General features: G+C 34.5%; 1 protein-coding gene across 1 annotated transcript in view; it reads left to right on the forward strand.

The window, feature by feature from the left end:
* Nucleotides 1-17,306, forward strand: part of LOC149791414 (stAR-related lipid transfer protein 3-like) — a 95,647-nt gene that overhangs the window by 62,905 nt on the left and 15,436 nt on the right. Inside the window, exon 9 of the mRNA XM_089969952.1 lies at nucleotides 13,339-13,400. Within this exon, the coding sequence (XP_089826078.1) occupies nucleotides 13,339-13,400 (62 nt within the window). The remainder of the gene's footprint in view (nucleotides 1-13,338; nucleotides 13,401-17,306) is intronic.

Genomic DNA, 17,306 nt, shown 5'->3' on the forward strand with positions numbered 1-17,306 from the left:
ATGGATGCATATAAAGGTGAATAATTGTAACATATCAAAACTGTTAACTACTTTTAACAATTGTGTAACTTCCGTGTTTTCGGCTATCCATTTGTTACACTGCCAGTATATTGGACCCTAATATACCTATGCTCATTAAACTTGGACATGGATGCATCTCAGGGAGAGTAACTCATCCGTACCAGTAGCAGGTCACTGTGTCCCAAGATTTAGGCTCCAGTGACTGTTTTCTACAAAACATGTCAGAAATTATATTTGCTACAAAGGTGTCCTTGTTTGTAAGGGGATTCGTGTTATTAGTAAACAACAGTGTTTAGAATTTTATTATAATAGATAAAATATTTTTTGGTACACCTGATTTAGCATTTGATTTATAGATCATTTTTATAATACGCCCACTTAAAGGGGAGCAGTGTGATGATGGATGTCAGTCCAGTTGCTTTTTTTTTTTTTGTTTCTGCACAATAACTTTGTTTTACACCATCTATTTAAAACTTTATGGCTGACTTGAACTTGAGATAAGAAAAATGTCTATTAATTTAGTTGTGAAAAGATGACAGATCAAGTTCACTGCAACTGAAGGAAGACAATTTGTTTCAGCACAATAACGTCACATGTGGCTCGACGCCATAGACGTGGACTAAACTGTCTTGATGTCTTACGCTCGGAATAAGGAAGAAGCCTCTTGATTTGGATGTCAAAAGTCAACATTTAAATTTGAAAAATGGTTTATCATGGAAAAGTTATAGATCACAAAAAATGTGTTGATTGCTTCCTCCACGTGCGAAAGAAGCTTATTAAATTGTTAATTGAAGGTCAAATGGCAAGGTCACTAATACTGAAAGAAAGAAAAATTATAACTTTACTTTAAGACCTTATTTGTTGACCTAAATTGTGGAGTGTGTGTGCTTAAGGTCAGGAAGATTCCTGTTGGTTTTGGGGTCAAAAGGTCAAAGATTAGGTTCATTATGACTTAAAGAAAGCTGTTCTTTCACAACGTGTCCCTTTCCCACACTTTGTTGGTATCTTGTACATAGGGAAAGAAATAAACCTATAGATTTTTGGAGTCTTAATGGTCAAAGGTAAGTGTCATGGTAAGTCTAAAAATTATTTCCTGCACAATGAATTTAGTTCAAGACCACATACTATCACCAAAGCACTAGTTCGTTGAGACATATGGATCAACAATATCCGGGATCATCCATCCATACCCTACTAGTGCTTACATAGAGGACTGTTAAATACTGGGTGGGTATATAATGTGCCATTCATGGTACTCTCGTTGCCTTCTATTTTACTTCACGTTCTTGTAACATTTTACTAAAGAACTTTGTGCACATAAACTCTAGGAACCTAATTTTGTACATATATAACATATTTTGTCAATGTTTTTGCATATTGCATTGTATCCCTTCCAGTAGCCCCACCACCACCACCACCACCACCACCCAAGGGCTCCAGACATAAACTGGGATGTATGCTGTGATGAAATTCCAGCTTAGAATATTTTTTAAAGGAGTTTATATTCAAAATTTGACTTTTAAAAGTTAATATTTTAAGGACTCTTTTTTTTGCCATTATCTTTATTTGTATTACCTTTTTGAGATACTTAAACCTACTTGACTGTGTAGTATGGGTTGTGCTGATGTGCCATAAAACCCTATAACATAAATCAGTGCAGTGCATAGTGTATTCTGTTTGGAAACACAGAACGTGAACATGGTAGATTGTTTGTAATTTGCTAAATTAGAGAGTAGCCACTTAGTTACCAAAAACAAACCTAACATTACAAAACTGGACACGTTACAATAAATCAGAACCGACCAGAATAGTTCAGTGTAGAAAATAGGATCGAGCACAATGAATTTAAATCAGAAAATGTAAAGAAAGTATCTTCGACACATTTAAATTTAAATTTCACATTGAATAAATTCATACAGGTACAGGTTTTGAGTTTTTGTAAAGGCAAAGGATATATACATGTTGGCCGTGTACAACATTTGATACGCATACACACATGGTTGATTGTGTGTATTCAGCTGTGACTGTGTACCTAATATACCATATTCTATAGACATTGCTAGTGTTGTGACTGTGTACATATTATACCATATTTGTAGACATGGCGAGTGTTGTAACTGTGCTTAATATACCATATTCTACAGACATGGCTAGTGTTGTGACTGTGTACATAATATACCATATTTAATAAACATGGCGAGTGTTGTAACTGTGCTTAATATACCATATTCTGTAGACATGGCTAGTGTTGTGACCGTGTACATAATATACCATATTTTATAGACATGGCGAGTGTTGTATCTGTGTACATAATATACCATATTTTATAGACATGGCGAGACTGTGTACACAGTGGCGTCGCTAGAGGGGTGCGGGGGGTGCGGACCGCACCGGGTGACACCATCTCAGAGGGGTGACACCAAAATGAAAAATTGCAAATTTTACAGAGCACACACTGCTCGGTCTAGTCGGATTTCATAAGCGGATAACCGATCATAGTTAAATACACGACTAGCAGGCACAGCAGTGGCGTCGCTAGGGGGATGCGGGGGGTGCAGACTGCACCGGGTGACACCATCAGAGGGGGTGACACCAAAATGACATTACTAAGGATTCTGTATGGTCTGTAACGGAAGGAGGACCATGGGGGGGGGACACCATGAGCTACCGCACTGGGTGACACCAACCCGAGTGACGCCACTGTGTGTACATAATATACCATATTTTATAGACATGGCGAGACTGTGTACATAATACTGTGTACCATATTATATAGACATGGCGAGACTGTACATAATATACCATATTTTATAGACATGGCGAGACTGTGTACATAATATACCATATTTTATAGACATGGCGAGACTGTGTACATAATATACCATATTTTATAGACATGGCGAGACTGTGTACATAATATACCATATTATATAGACATGGCGAGACTGTACATAATATACCATATTTTATAGACATGGCGAGACTGTGTACATAATATACCATATTTTATAGACATGGCGAGACTGTGTACATAATATACCATATTTCATAGACATGGCGAGACTATGTACATAATATACCATATTTTGTAGACATGGCGAGACTGTGTACATAATGTACCATATTTTATAGACATGGCGAGTGTTCAGTATTTTGTATAGGAGCCTTAGTTGTAGTTCTTTGTTAATTTCTAGCTTCCTTTCTTCTGTCCTTCTTTTCATTTTCTTTCTTTCAAGAGCAACACAACAGAAACTTTCTCTACGTAAAGGTCTTAACTTGTGTATTGGTAAAGTATGCACCAAATTATTTAGAGTGACCTTCATGTCTGAATTAAATATGGGAATATAAATCATAAGTCAAATAAATAAAAAATAAATGTCTTTATCTTGATCAAAATGGAAATTATTATACACAGGGTTCCCACGCTACCGGGAAATCGGGAAAAAGTCGGGAGAACTGATAATTTTTTTGCCGATCGTGAAAAGTCCTGGAATTACGCAAATATTGATGAAAGTCGGGAAAAATCCGAGAATTTTCCGCAAACCTATTGACGCCTGAAACAGTTACGAAAATGAATCGTAACTGAACTGATCGTGAGTTAAATTTGTCGAGTTCTAACCAGAATATTCAGAGGGTGCAGAATGGATTATTTGGTTGCTTACAGTAAACATATATTCTGAGTCAGTCCAAACGCCCGGTAGATTAGATTCGTCAAGTAGACTTTTATTTTCAAAGTCAGCTCGATTTCCGTATCTTTCCTTACATGGAAGTTATGTAAACCAATCTAGCGTCAGAAGAGGCCAATATGGTGGTGGCTTTTGTTGTTGAGTTTAATTATAGTAGCGTTCGCACAATTGTGCATGTGCCACTTTTTTCTGACTGCACCGCAGCCTGCTAGTTGTTCCTGGGGAAGGGGATGGTGCCACCTCCCCCAGGCTTTTATGGATTCAAGGAACCCTGATAGTTTGGCCTCAGTCTGTGGGTCCATAAAGGTCCCTACAGTTGAATGGTTGGCTGTCATTAGTGGGAAGGAGAGCTCGGGAACGGTCCTGCTTGCTTTACATCGCTGGTTTCTTGTTGCATTTGCCTGGTGGTTTTTTTTTTTCTCGAGATTTTTTTCTTTTTTTTTCTTCTTCAAAATGTTCTAAAAGGAGGGGGGATGTTCTATGCTGTTTATAGAGGTTCTTAGTAGATATGATGTATGAAGAGAGATTTTCAAGGTTATTATGGGATTACTAGTCGAGGTGTTTAGGGTGTGTTTCCTACGTTAGGTTATTTATAAGTTTTTAGATATTACCTCTTTAAGTTATTTATTAATTGATGTTTTTAGAGATTGAATGTTATTTATACTTTATTTAGCAAGAGACCGGAGTCCTAACCGATTACACGGTTCGTTAAGGACATCTTGGACAGGAATCCTATCTGATTACTCGGTTCGTTAAGGACATCTAGGACATCCGATTTTGCGGTTTCCTTAGTTTTTTTATAGGTGCTTCGTAAGTGAATTATTTATTAATACTTTTATAAAATTGAATGATATGTTATGGTTTTTTATGTGGTGGCTTCTAAATTTATTTAGCTAGTTACTGGGTCTTTTGGTTTTGTGGGGATAGTAATTATATTTTGTTCCTAAGTCCTGCTGAGTCTATGAATTGATTTATATTTTTATATGCTGATTGTTTATTTTTATTAGAGTCCATAAGTAACTCTGGGTAAGTGTGTGGTGATCCAATCTCTTTTTGGGTTTTGATAAATATTTTCCGAGCGGGTTGATATTTTGGGCATATATTGAATACGTGGTGTAGATCTTCGGTGGTGTGGCAGTTAAAACAGTTAATGGTTGCTGGTTTGGGTCCTATAAACCTTGCCGGATGGCCTAGTAAACTTTAAACGTTTCTTGATCGAGTGATACATGCATGAAATCGATATGAAAATTACTTATTATCTCAGAAATTCTGAGTATTAGAATCGTTATGTCTTTAATCTGCTGAAAGACAAGATAAAACACGTCGTTGATGAAATGTGACCTGGTCCTCGCGATTTGCATTGCTAGTCGCATGAATACTGTACACAAATCTAACAACCCACCTTTTCAAATGTTGTAGAGAAAGAAAATATTAAATGAAAGTTGTATACTGGTTGTGATAAGAATAAAATAAAAAAAAGAACACAAAAATTCTCTATATTTATATATTCCGAGAACAACTTTTGGAGTATTGTTGTATCACGTGACTAGCACGTTGACATGTGATCTCTGCTTGATAGATCAGACTGGTCATATTGCTGGTTTTTACAAAAAGTATCTGGCTTTCATTTAATATAATTGAATCTCTGTACAAAACATTATAAAGGATTTTGTTGTTGATATCACGTGACTATTGAACTTCCGATGTCCTCATTTGAGATTTGTGAAGTCATATGACTAGTAATGCAAATGGCGAGTACTGGGTCAGGTTTCATCTACGCCGTAGTTTCGTCTTGTTTGACCGCAGATTAACGACATAACGATGATAATACTTGCCATTTCTGAGAAAATAAATAATTTTCCTATCGATTTCGTGCAGGCATGAGTCGATATAACATATGTCGCTAACACACGGTGGCGGCAAATTCCAAAAACATTCGATATGCAGTTGTAATGACCCCACACCCCAACCTAAATGTCCAAATATGCAAAATAGGGTAGGAATATTCGGAGGAAACTCGGATTAAAAAACGGACTGCTAATCGTTTTAAGCCAAATTTGTAGTCCAAATTGTTGAATCTCAGAGATGAAATGAGAAATTGTCGTCCCTTGTATTACCACCATGTCGGCCAATTCTGCGCGTCGGGTAATTCTGCGCAACGATACGTCATTTCTGTAAACGTTGGATCACGTGTTATTTGTTGCCATAAATTCATTTTGTATCAAGAAAGAAAGATCTTACTTTAATTAAGAAACGTGATACTATAAAGTATACAAAAATATCCCACATTTCGACTCGAAATGCATATGAAAATGTGAATACTAAATGTCAATATGAAGACCCACTCCATGACGTTCTTAAACCTGTAACCCAGAAAATCCTATATACTATGTATCTGTTAGAATCATACAAATAAATACATTTTGCAAAAGATGGAAATGTATACCTTAAAAAAATTATGCCTCTTAATCAAAGTTTCCAATTTTGCAAGAAATTGTCCCACACGTACAAAATCGTCTGCTACCCAACATATCAACTTGCTGCTAGAACGGGATTTTCCACAAAATTTCCCGGCCTGTAGTCTGTAGTCTGTTTCTAAATTCTTGAGTAATTTTTCCCCATAAGCAAGACGTTCTAAATGCATTACACCCTATTCATTGTTGTTTTTCTTCCACATAATGGCTTACTTTTTATTATTATAAAATATTGAATTTTACTAATGTTTTTACAAGATCGGTTTACTTGGCTTAATATCGCTTGCCATTTATTGGCATTGTTACGCTGAATTTTGTAAAACTAGCTATAAACCTGACCTAATTACTCGACTGAACTGCTGACAGAAACAGTCTAAAGTAATGTATTTCATTTCTTTGGCCCGACGGATAAACATTACATCTTTTCAAAGCTGTGCGCAGAATTGGCCGACATATCGCGAGTCATGAAAACACGGTGGTGGTATCTCGTGTGTCCAAAATTAATATTATTTTGAACAGAATATTGTGGTGACAATTACCTCTTTTCAAATGGTAAGCATTGCAGTATTTTATTTTCGTCAATCGGTCGAATTCGATATGCGTTTTGCTTCAGTATTGGAGACGGAAACTTTAGGTGCGCTGAAATGCCCGACAGCATTGTATATATTTTTTTAAAAACTATACGAGCTCCTTTATCAGTACGTGTTTGGGGACTGGTTTAAGGAATTACAAGAAGATAAGTTGATTTTACAGAACATTCAGTCCTTGTTTATATAACAATATATAATTTTGAAGGTCTTTTGTCAAAATTTAAATCAACCCTTTTGAAAATGTTTTTCAATGATGGATTTGTAACCAGATCGTCTTAAGGAGATTAGGTTGTTTGAAAAATCATGTTTGGGATTGTTTTGGCACAGATAAATTCAGGGTTCTACTCTTTTCGTTACAAGACAAGATTCTAATTATTTGATTTTTCTTTCTTTTTCATAATGTAATAGGAAATGTTACTTTCTATGACATACATACATATATATATATATATATATATATATATATATATATATATATATATATATATATATATATTGGTATAGAATTCTTTAGAATCAAAGCTTTGAAAGGAAACAAAACATAATTTATGTTCATTATGTTTGTTGTTCTCACTTAGCAACATAATGCAGCAAAATAAAGTTAGAATTTTTATTCTGTACATTGAAATGACTTCACATGCCAATTTATAGGAATATAATCAAACTTGTTTCGTGTGATACATTTTGTGGTATTGTACATGATCATCTTTCTGACTTCGATGCTTTTGGGGAGTCTTGAAAGAGAAACATCTTTAGATTTAGAAAGTGCATGTTTTATAATCTAAAATGTTCTTTAATTCCATTCAGTAATGGTCACATGTGAACCTTGAAAAAAGTAATTTCATCCTGGAAAATCTCTGGAAATGACCTGGAAAATTATCTTTAGAAAAGCGTGGGCACCATGTATACATTTTAATATCCCTTTAACTAAATGACTTACTGTTTTTATCTGGAAAAATAGCTACACTGCTTTTAAATATTATTTTTGTTAGAAAATTCTTTATGTAATCAAACCATTTTTGTATTGTTATAATATAATGAAACCGTTTTGTATTATCCTGAGGTAATAAACCTGTATGCATTATCCGAATGTAATAAAACCTTGTTATCCTAATGTATTAAAACTTTTATATGATCTTAATGTCATAAAACCTTTTTATGATCCTAACGTAATAAAACTTTATGTGATCCTAATGTAATAAAACCCTGTTATCCTAATGTAATAAAACTTTTATGTGATCCTAATGTCGTAAAACATTTATGTATGATCCTAATGAATATTTTATTAGACTGCTTCCATATTATTTTAAAGAATTTTTGACTACTCTGTAATATTAATTTTCCCCCCAGTATCCTGTAAATTTAAACCAATGCTACAATGCATAAACACCCTTTACTGTTAACCTCTCCCTCTAATTATGGTTGTATGTTATCAGGTTATTAGATCAGTTGAGGAAAATATACATCTAAACAGTCAACGAACGTGAACAGTCTGATGAAAAATCAATAACTGCCTATCAGTAAGTACTTACTTATTGAGACGAAGTCTTGATTTTAATCAGTACCGGTATTTATTGATACTCAGATCTTGACCTTGATATGAATGTCAATGTGAAATCAAATCTTATGAAAGGCACGAATGGAATCAACTGCCCATAAGTAAGCAGATTTCAAGTAAAACGTTGTTAGCATGGCTAGTAAACTCATGGATAAAATATCACAATGTACTCATGGTTTTCTGCAAACAGTTGGCAAACCCCAAATTACTGTATAATGTAAATAAATAATAAATATGATATAGGCAAACCCCAAATTACTGTATAATGTAAATAAATAATAAATGCTGTAGGGGTGCTGACAATTTTTCAAAATCAAATTGTCCGCCAACAAGTAAATTAAAAAGTTTTCGTTGGAACACTGGGAGTTGTTTAAAAAGTTTGTGGTCGAGAAGTGCTTTCATGCTGATGTATCTGTACAGAGGCCAATACTGACGTTGGTGGTCCATTTTTGATGTATCTGTACAGAAGCCAATACTGATGTTGGTAGTCCATTTGATGTATCTGTACAGAAGCCAATACTGATGTTGGTGGTCCATTTGATGTATCTGTACAGAGGCCAATACTGACGTTGGTGGTCCATTTGATGTATCTGTACAGAGGCCAATACTGACGTTGGTAGTCCACTTGATGTATCTGTACAGATGCCAATACTGATGTTGGTAGTCCATTTGCTGTATCTTTATAGAGGCCCTATAATGATGTTGGTGGTCCATTCTCACTGACAACTCCACAGTCTGTACAGAGGCCAATACTGATGTTGGTGGTCTATTCTCACTGACAACGCCTTTAAAAAATTCAGTTGTTGTTGTGGGGTTTAACGCCATTTTTCAGCACACGATAGGCTATACATGGCGGCCAGTATTAATGGTGGAGGAAGGATCCGGGAGAACCCCGGAAAGAACCACCGACCCACGAGAAGCTACTGACAAGCTTTCTCACATACCCACATTAGCTGAATCCGAGACTCGAACCGCCGCAGACAGAGGTGAGATGGCAGTGATCCGTAACGAAGAGCGCTTTAGACCACTCGGCCACTCGGGGCCCCAAAAGATTCAGTAATAATAATAATAATAATAAGTTTACAATTTCAAAAGTTATGCGTCCTTGTTTTTAAATAAGACTCATTTCACTTTTCTTTTTTTTTTTTAAATAATTATTTTTCTTTAACTGTAACCTGCAGTTACACTTTGGTATCAATGAGATCGTTTAAATACATCTCTTCCTCACTTTTGAAAAGTGGCTTGTACTGCGCCATTGGAATTCATATGTGTGTGCATTATTATTGCATGAATCCGTTCTTTTTTATACTCCCTGATTAAAAATGTCATAAAGATTTCATTATTCAACTTCTACTTGTTCTGGTTCTTTCATCTCGTATTAGCGGCATTATTCTTGGTACGCATTTTCTTGTCTTAAAATATACTCTATGCTTGGCCTTACAACCCATCACTCAAACATATGGGGTGGGGGGTGTTCTTGCGTCTTCCTCTTCGACTTTCAGGATTCTTACTTCTGCTTAACAATTCTCATATTCATCAAGTCTATCTGTAGTGGTTTTAGTCAGTTCAATGTTTGGTTTCCTTTTCAATATTCATAGATATCTCACTGTAGAAGCAAGGATTTCATAATTATGTATTATTTATTTTTATTAGTATACATAAGAATAGCAATTAGTAATGCATAAAGCAATGGGCCTTTTAGCACGAGTCCGTTTTGGCCATATGTCTTTTTCGTAGATGTTCGTTTTGACCTTGAACTCCTGTCACACTCCCAGGTGGTTACAGATATATTACTTGAATTCTCTGAAATAAGTTTCTGTTGTTGGTAGGCACATGTGCAAGAACGAATGCCATGGAAGTAGCATCGATTTACAGTTTGTGCAATAGTTACATAAAATTCTCAAGTATATGGCATCGTAAAAATGTTGTGGGTTTTTTTTTTTCGGTATTACCGCGATATCAGAGTAAATCCCCGTGCATAACCTGGAATCTACATATCGATTGTTTTCCCGCAGTCATTCGATTTAAAGTGGAAATTTTAAATGCATTCTAATATAGAGCAAATAGGCATTCATAATATCGTGAAGGTTGATGTCTTTGTTTACTTATGTTCCGATCGCTGACTTCAAGACCAGCGATACCATAGTACTCTGTAATACAAGTATTCCTACACGTAAGACTTCGACGCTGATAATAATGTTTTGTTGCACTAAAACATAAATAACATGTGATACGTCTTACATGTAGGACTAGTATACAATATGCGATGATTATAAATAGATCTGTGTTGGCCTATAGCCAAAGAAACTCCTGCAGCCAAAAAACTGTGAACTCCCGTTTTCTAATTTTTATCTTATTCTATGACATAGTCAAGTTTAGTTTTAGCCCGTTTAGTTGAGTTACCTTTGATATAATAATAATAATAATAATAATAATAACAACAACAACAACAACAGTAATAATAATAATAATAAAAGAAACACACATCCAGCTGCATTCCTCAGAAAATTTAATGGCTTGAATGAGTCTAGCGATTGGTTCACAAGTACAGATTTCTGTAGAAGCCTGTCGTTCAGCCAATGAAATTCGTTCTTATGTAACCAATAAAAGATATCCCCTAAACCAGTACTGTCTGTTTTGATTGGTTGTATCCATAGAAGCTGTGGATGGTTTCAGTTCGAATCCATAAATTTCAGCATACACTATGTAAATTTACAACGTACTCGTATGGTACTCGCTAGTAAGTATGAATGGTTCTTGTGTAAACATAGCTCAAACGAAAAAGGAACTAATGCCCTTTTAAGTTACAGGACACAATTTACTAAAGTAACCATGCAAAAACTGCTGGTCCGTAAGAACACATTTTCCGACTCGGACAATTTCGGAAAATGGATTTCTGCACCGTTCTTTGCTGCAACGTAAACAAGCTGAAGTGCATGAATAAATGGTTTTAAAAAAATACATTAGATTTCAGCATTTTTCTAAACTTAGTAAATATTCGAGAATTAAAGTTGAATTCAGTATGGTAGGTTTTCTAGTTCTTGAAACCGCATTGAAGCAAGGGTCTTTAACTGTTTTATTACATGATTTGGAGGAGAAACATGCTGTTTAATTTGCTTTAGATTTGTTCAGATGCCATTTTAGTTGCATGACACTAAGAACTATGATGTTTATGCTGTCACATAAAGTCGGGATGTGAAGAATGACCTTGCAATACAAGGAGATCTCACATACCACTTGATTTTGTATCATCCAATGAAAAAAAGTTTTACAGGAATTATATAATAAATTGGAATAAATATACCACCCTTCAGAAATGTAGCCAAAATAAAACTATTACAGGATTAACTAAATAGGACAGATATGGTAGAAAAGATTTTAGCATCTTCATGGTGAGAAAACTTTAAAACAATATACATAAAGATGTTTTCCAGTATGAATTACTGGAGCTTAATAAAAGCATATTTGCTTATGACTCGGTTATCCTTTTAGCTGTCTGTTCTTTGGGTTTAACAACATTTTTCATCACACTATAGGCTATACATGGTGGCCAGGATAATTGGTGCAGGAAGAACCCGGGAAAACCCCAGTATGAAATCCTGACCCATGGGATGTAACTGGCTAGCTTTCTCACATACATTGTCTAAGCCAGACTCAAACCCATGCAGAGGTGAGATGGCAGTGATTGGTAAAGGCAAACATTTTGGACCATTTGTCCACCTGGGGCCCACTCTGAGATGTGTGTAAGCTTTACTATGATTATAATAAATAAATATTGCTTATACCAGCTTATCAGTGATAATAAATAAATATTGATTATACCAAATGTATTACATCAGTAATAATGAATATTGGTTTCACCTACTGGATTATATCAGTGAAAATATTGTTTTTTTCCAGTTGGATTATGTCATTGATAATAAATATTGATTTTACCTAATGGATTATGTCAGTGATAATCAATAAATATTGCTTATACCAACTGTATTATGTCAGTGCTGTAAGGAAATTAACAGTCATTATCAGGTACTATGTACTTTATAAACTTATTTATCTGTCCAGTCCAACTGCAAACTGCATGGACATAGATCTGCTGGTGCATAATATACAACATAAACCCTGATCATTTGGAAATTCCCTGTGTAAATAACTGCCTCAATTTTTATAATCTGTTAGTTGTCTGTACCTTTTATCCATTTTCTCCAGTTTGTCAGTTGATGTCATGATCTTTTTGCATGTTGGTTACTCTCCATATATATTTTAATGGATATCTACCCATCTTCTGTCTATTCTTGTTATTAATCTGTATTTATCTATTTATCTGACTATCAATCTATGTATCTGAAGGTAATACACAAACCTTTAAAAAAATGACAAAGTATTATTTTTCATAATTTATATTTAAATAAAACCTTGTTATAAATCATCACCCAAACCTGTACGGATGATTTAACTTTGATCTCACCTCTTCATAAAATCATACAATTGATACATACAGATCTTTCCTCCATACACATTTTAAACAGCTACCAGTTTTTCTTGTGGCTCCTGAGTTAGGTTTGGTTGACGGGGCTTTTTGGCCTTATGTACAGTATATTTCCAGATGAAATCCTATGTTTGACATGTAAATCCATGTGGAATAATACAACCCTACCTCCTGTCACCATTTAAAATTTGATGGCTACATCTGGGCTGTTCCGTCAGATCCAGCAACTATGTGCATTTGCTCATTAACATTCTGTTGACTTGATCTTGTGACTTCACTCAGGCATCTGTGGATTTGTCATGTGAATGCGACATGCACTTTGGAAACAAGCGTCCATACATAACAGGTAAAAATATTTAAAATTACCTGTTCTAGTGGATTTCCCATTCAGTTCATTGAATGCATGATTAGACCCCAAAAATTGGTGGATAATATTCATCAAGACAAGTCACATGACCACATTATTCAGGTGGCAGTGCTCCCCCAACCTGCCTTGTATTTTCATGGCTTTATTCCATTTCAGGGTCTGACGATGAAACAGAGAGGAAAGAGCCTTCATCAACATCACATGGACACAGTCGCAAGGCAAGTGAAACATCAATTAACAGTTTTTATAGTAGTGGGGTAAGTCTGTAACATTACCCCCACCTCCCTCCATGCCTTTTAAAGAGCTTAAAGCTTTGCACAGTATTTCTGCTATACCCATATGGGCTTTATTTGTCACAGTTTGGAAACGTAGGGCTTAAATTAACTTTTGTTCAGACTTTTTCCAAAAACTAAAACACAATTTTTAAAAAAAACATGCTCAGATTTTGTCATTGTAAAAGGAGATACCTGTATTCAGTATTGTTCTGTAAGAATTACAGTATGTGACCTCTGCTATTGTTGGAAACATACTTTTCATATACAATTGTGTAATAGTTGGATCCCACTACAAATAACAGATGGTGATCTGCCATCACAAAATACTCCATTAGATCTGGATCAGCATTGTTTGTTCTATTGATTAGTCATAACAAACTGCATAGATCCAGATCTGACATTGTAACATCTAAGATCAGTAATCTTCCAACAGGAAAATTACTGGAAAATTAGTGGCAACTATCAGTTTTTGTGCAAGCATACTGGTCTAATATATTCTTTGTCAAGTACTGATATATTCTTGAATTCTTTCAGATCTAAAAAGTATACTTGTACAATATTATCTGGTAGATTACACCCTGCAGATCCTAAATCTTCTGCTTGTTAGCTACTTTTAATTTTGTAATATTTTATGATTCCCATGTACTCCTGATAGTTCCCAATGATGACTAGGAATGATGTGAATATCTGAAAAGATGCTTAATCTGCAGGAGAAAATACATTATGAATTGTAAATAATTATCCATTTTATTACATAAATTCAAGCTGATTTTAATTTGTCTGAATTGATGGTAGAAGGCATGAAGCCTTTACAACAGCCCAAACTTTACTTATTTTCTGTACCGACAATATCATGATTAATAACAGTTCACATTCACTCCTGACTCTTAACTCTTTATTAAACCCTCATATTGCTCAGATAAAAAAAATGATTTTTGTTTTTATAATTGAACAGAGGCAACTGTATATGTAATTTTAGGATCTAATTACCTGCTAAACAAATCAAATGGTCAGAGATAAGGTTTACTACTATACTAGCAGTTTAGAAGAAATCTGAACCCAGATGCACACTGCTAATTATTAGCTGATAGTTATTTGGGGAATCATTTATTTTATTCCAGCCACATTCAGTAAGCCATTCTTTATCTACAAATGACTGTCTTTGGATGATGTTTGGAAAGACATATTTTAATATACCATATTGGCATATACTAAATGAAATTGCAGCTGTTCAGCTTTTAAAAAAACTGCACTAGCTCTGGACTAAACTCTTGTCTGGCAAAAAAAAGGATTATAGTTTGGAGTAAACAATTCAATACTGGTATTTTTATTCAGTATTATTTCATTAGCTTTTTTTTCTTCAATAATAAGCATGACATACCTGAATAAAACCAGTTAAACAATCTGTTCACAAAGTAATATATGTTTAAAAGGTAGTCTTGGTAGGATTATGCAATGCTTCTGATAGTCTGTGAGAAAACCTGATGATGGATTGTGTCCATGTTGGATGAATCAGTAAACTAGGACACATTCTTGGTCTCACCATTTTCTTGTCTCCTGGAACAACCACTGTGTTTGGGAGTTACTTTCTGGAATGGCTGCCATTTTTGTACTAGAATCCATGAAATGTCTTTGTACATTCCAGTCATTTTGCAGAGTGAAAGTATTGTAGCTATGTATAGATATCTTATAGCATTCATTATATTTGAAAACACTAAAAAGAATGATGATTTGTACATTTCCAAAGTGGAATTATGGTTTTTGTAAATATAGCAAAAATGCTGGTATAAGTTGTTATTGAGCATATTTTATTGTTCTGGGCATCAGTCTATCCAGTTTGCATATTCCTATGGCCTATTTTTCTCTTACAAGTTGAATAATTTTGACTCTCAGAAATAGACTTGTACTCAATGACAACTACATTGCCTTCCTGTGCTAATGAGACTGGTGATAATTATAAATTAATTTTTAAAAATGCAGTACTTTTTATCCATTATGCACCACACAGATGTGTCAGGAGACAGATTTTTTAAGTTATCAGCCAATGATATTGGCTTGTTAATTTAGGCCAGTACCAGCCGATGATATTTCCTTGCCAATTTAGGCTGGTAACAGCCAGTGATGTTGGCTTGTTAATTTAGTCTGGTACCAGCCAATGATATTGGCTTGCCAATTTAGTCTGGTACCAGTCGATACAATTTTCTTGCCAATTTAGGCTGGTACCAGCCAATGATATTTCCTTGCCAGTTTAGACTGGTAACAGCCAGTGATATTGGCTTGTTAATTTAGTCTGGTACCAGCCAATGATATTGGCTTGCCAATTTAGGCTGGTACCAGCCAATGATATTGGCTTGCTAGTTTAGACTGGTACAAGCTAATGATATTGGCCATTAGCAGCTAAGTAATAATTATACTGTTCATAACAGGGTGCTTCTTACAAAGGTAAACTATAATAATATAATAGATACCCATTTTCAAATATTATATAACAGTTGATAATCAGGTTCAGATAGAATATAACAACATATACCCAGATTCAAATAGAATGCAACAATGGATACCCACATTCAATTAGAGCATAACATTAGATATGCAGATTCAAATCAGATCTGATAATATATGCCAAGATTTAAATTGAATATAACAATGGATATCAAGATTCAAATATTTCTTCTAAATTTATCAATTAATGGAAATAAATTTACACTAGTGAATTTATGTGATCATAATAATGATAATGCAAGCTTTTAGAAATTTTAGATAATTTTTCTGTTATTATTTCTGTGACTGGAATGTTGCTCAACACATGGAGTTAATGGACAGAGATTTACATCAGTGAATTTATATGGTCATAATGATAATAATGCTAACTATTTTTTAGAAATTAGAGAGGCTATTATGAATTTTGATAATTTTTCTGTTATTATTTGTATGAGTGGAATGTTGTTCAGGACTTTGAGCTTGACTCTTATGACGTTTTACATGATAAATACTCCATGGCCAAACATCAGTCCACAAAATCAAGAGTAAACTAGATTTACTGGATCCATGGAGATCAGTCAATCCTGACATTAGATTATTTACTTTGAAACAGGCAGACACTGAAACATTCGATTCAGCTACTTTGTAATCTCTGAGGGAATGCTTTCCAATTATTTTTGACTCCTCAGCAATGTCGCTGAAATTGTCTATATCTGTGTTACCTAGAGGTATTGAGTAACAGAAATTAAGCTATAAGCAGAGATCACAAAATAAACCCACTTCATGTGAAACTAATTTCTTTTCAATCAGTGTTTTACAGCACAGCAACACAAGTAGGCTATTTAGAACCAAGGTAGTTGAAGTAAAATGCCAAAGGACACACTGCAGTAGTTATCCTACCGTAGGCTAGTATTCCAACCTGCACTCTTTAGTTGTGAGTCAGGCATGTGAACGACTGAGCCACCATGGCTCCCAAATTAATTTGTACATCTAAATTATGTTGTGAAATTCTTCAAATGATTATAAATTTTCAGTATCATTGCAGTTACTGCACTTTATGATATGCAGGTACCAAATCAAAAATCAGATATTAAATCCTTACAACTGAATATATATAAAATATATATATAATTGGGATATAAAAAAACAACACAAACGCTGAAAATTCTGTGTAAATAGTTTCACATTTATGCTTCATCAAGCATTGAAATCTTGTGAAAAAAAACAGATGACATCTTTTATTTTAAAATAACAATTACATCATTTTGTAACGTCATAAATGATATGCATCGTCATAATAATTATTTATATATATATGACAGGATCTAAAAGTTACACAAGTCTCTAATGAAACCTGAATCAGTAAAA

The sequence above is a fragment of the Sinohyriopsis cumingii genome, chromosome 9 (genome assembly GCF_028554795.1).
Source record: "Sinohyriopsis cumingii isolate HCF-2022 chromosome 9, ASM2855479v2, whole genome shotgun sequence".
In the NCBI taxonomy this organism is placed as follows: Eukaryota; Metazoa; Mollusca; class Bivalvia; order Unionida; family Unionidae; genus Sinohyriopsis; species Sinohyriopsis cumingii.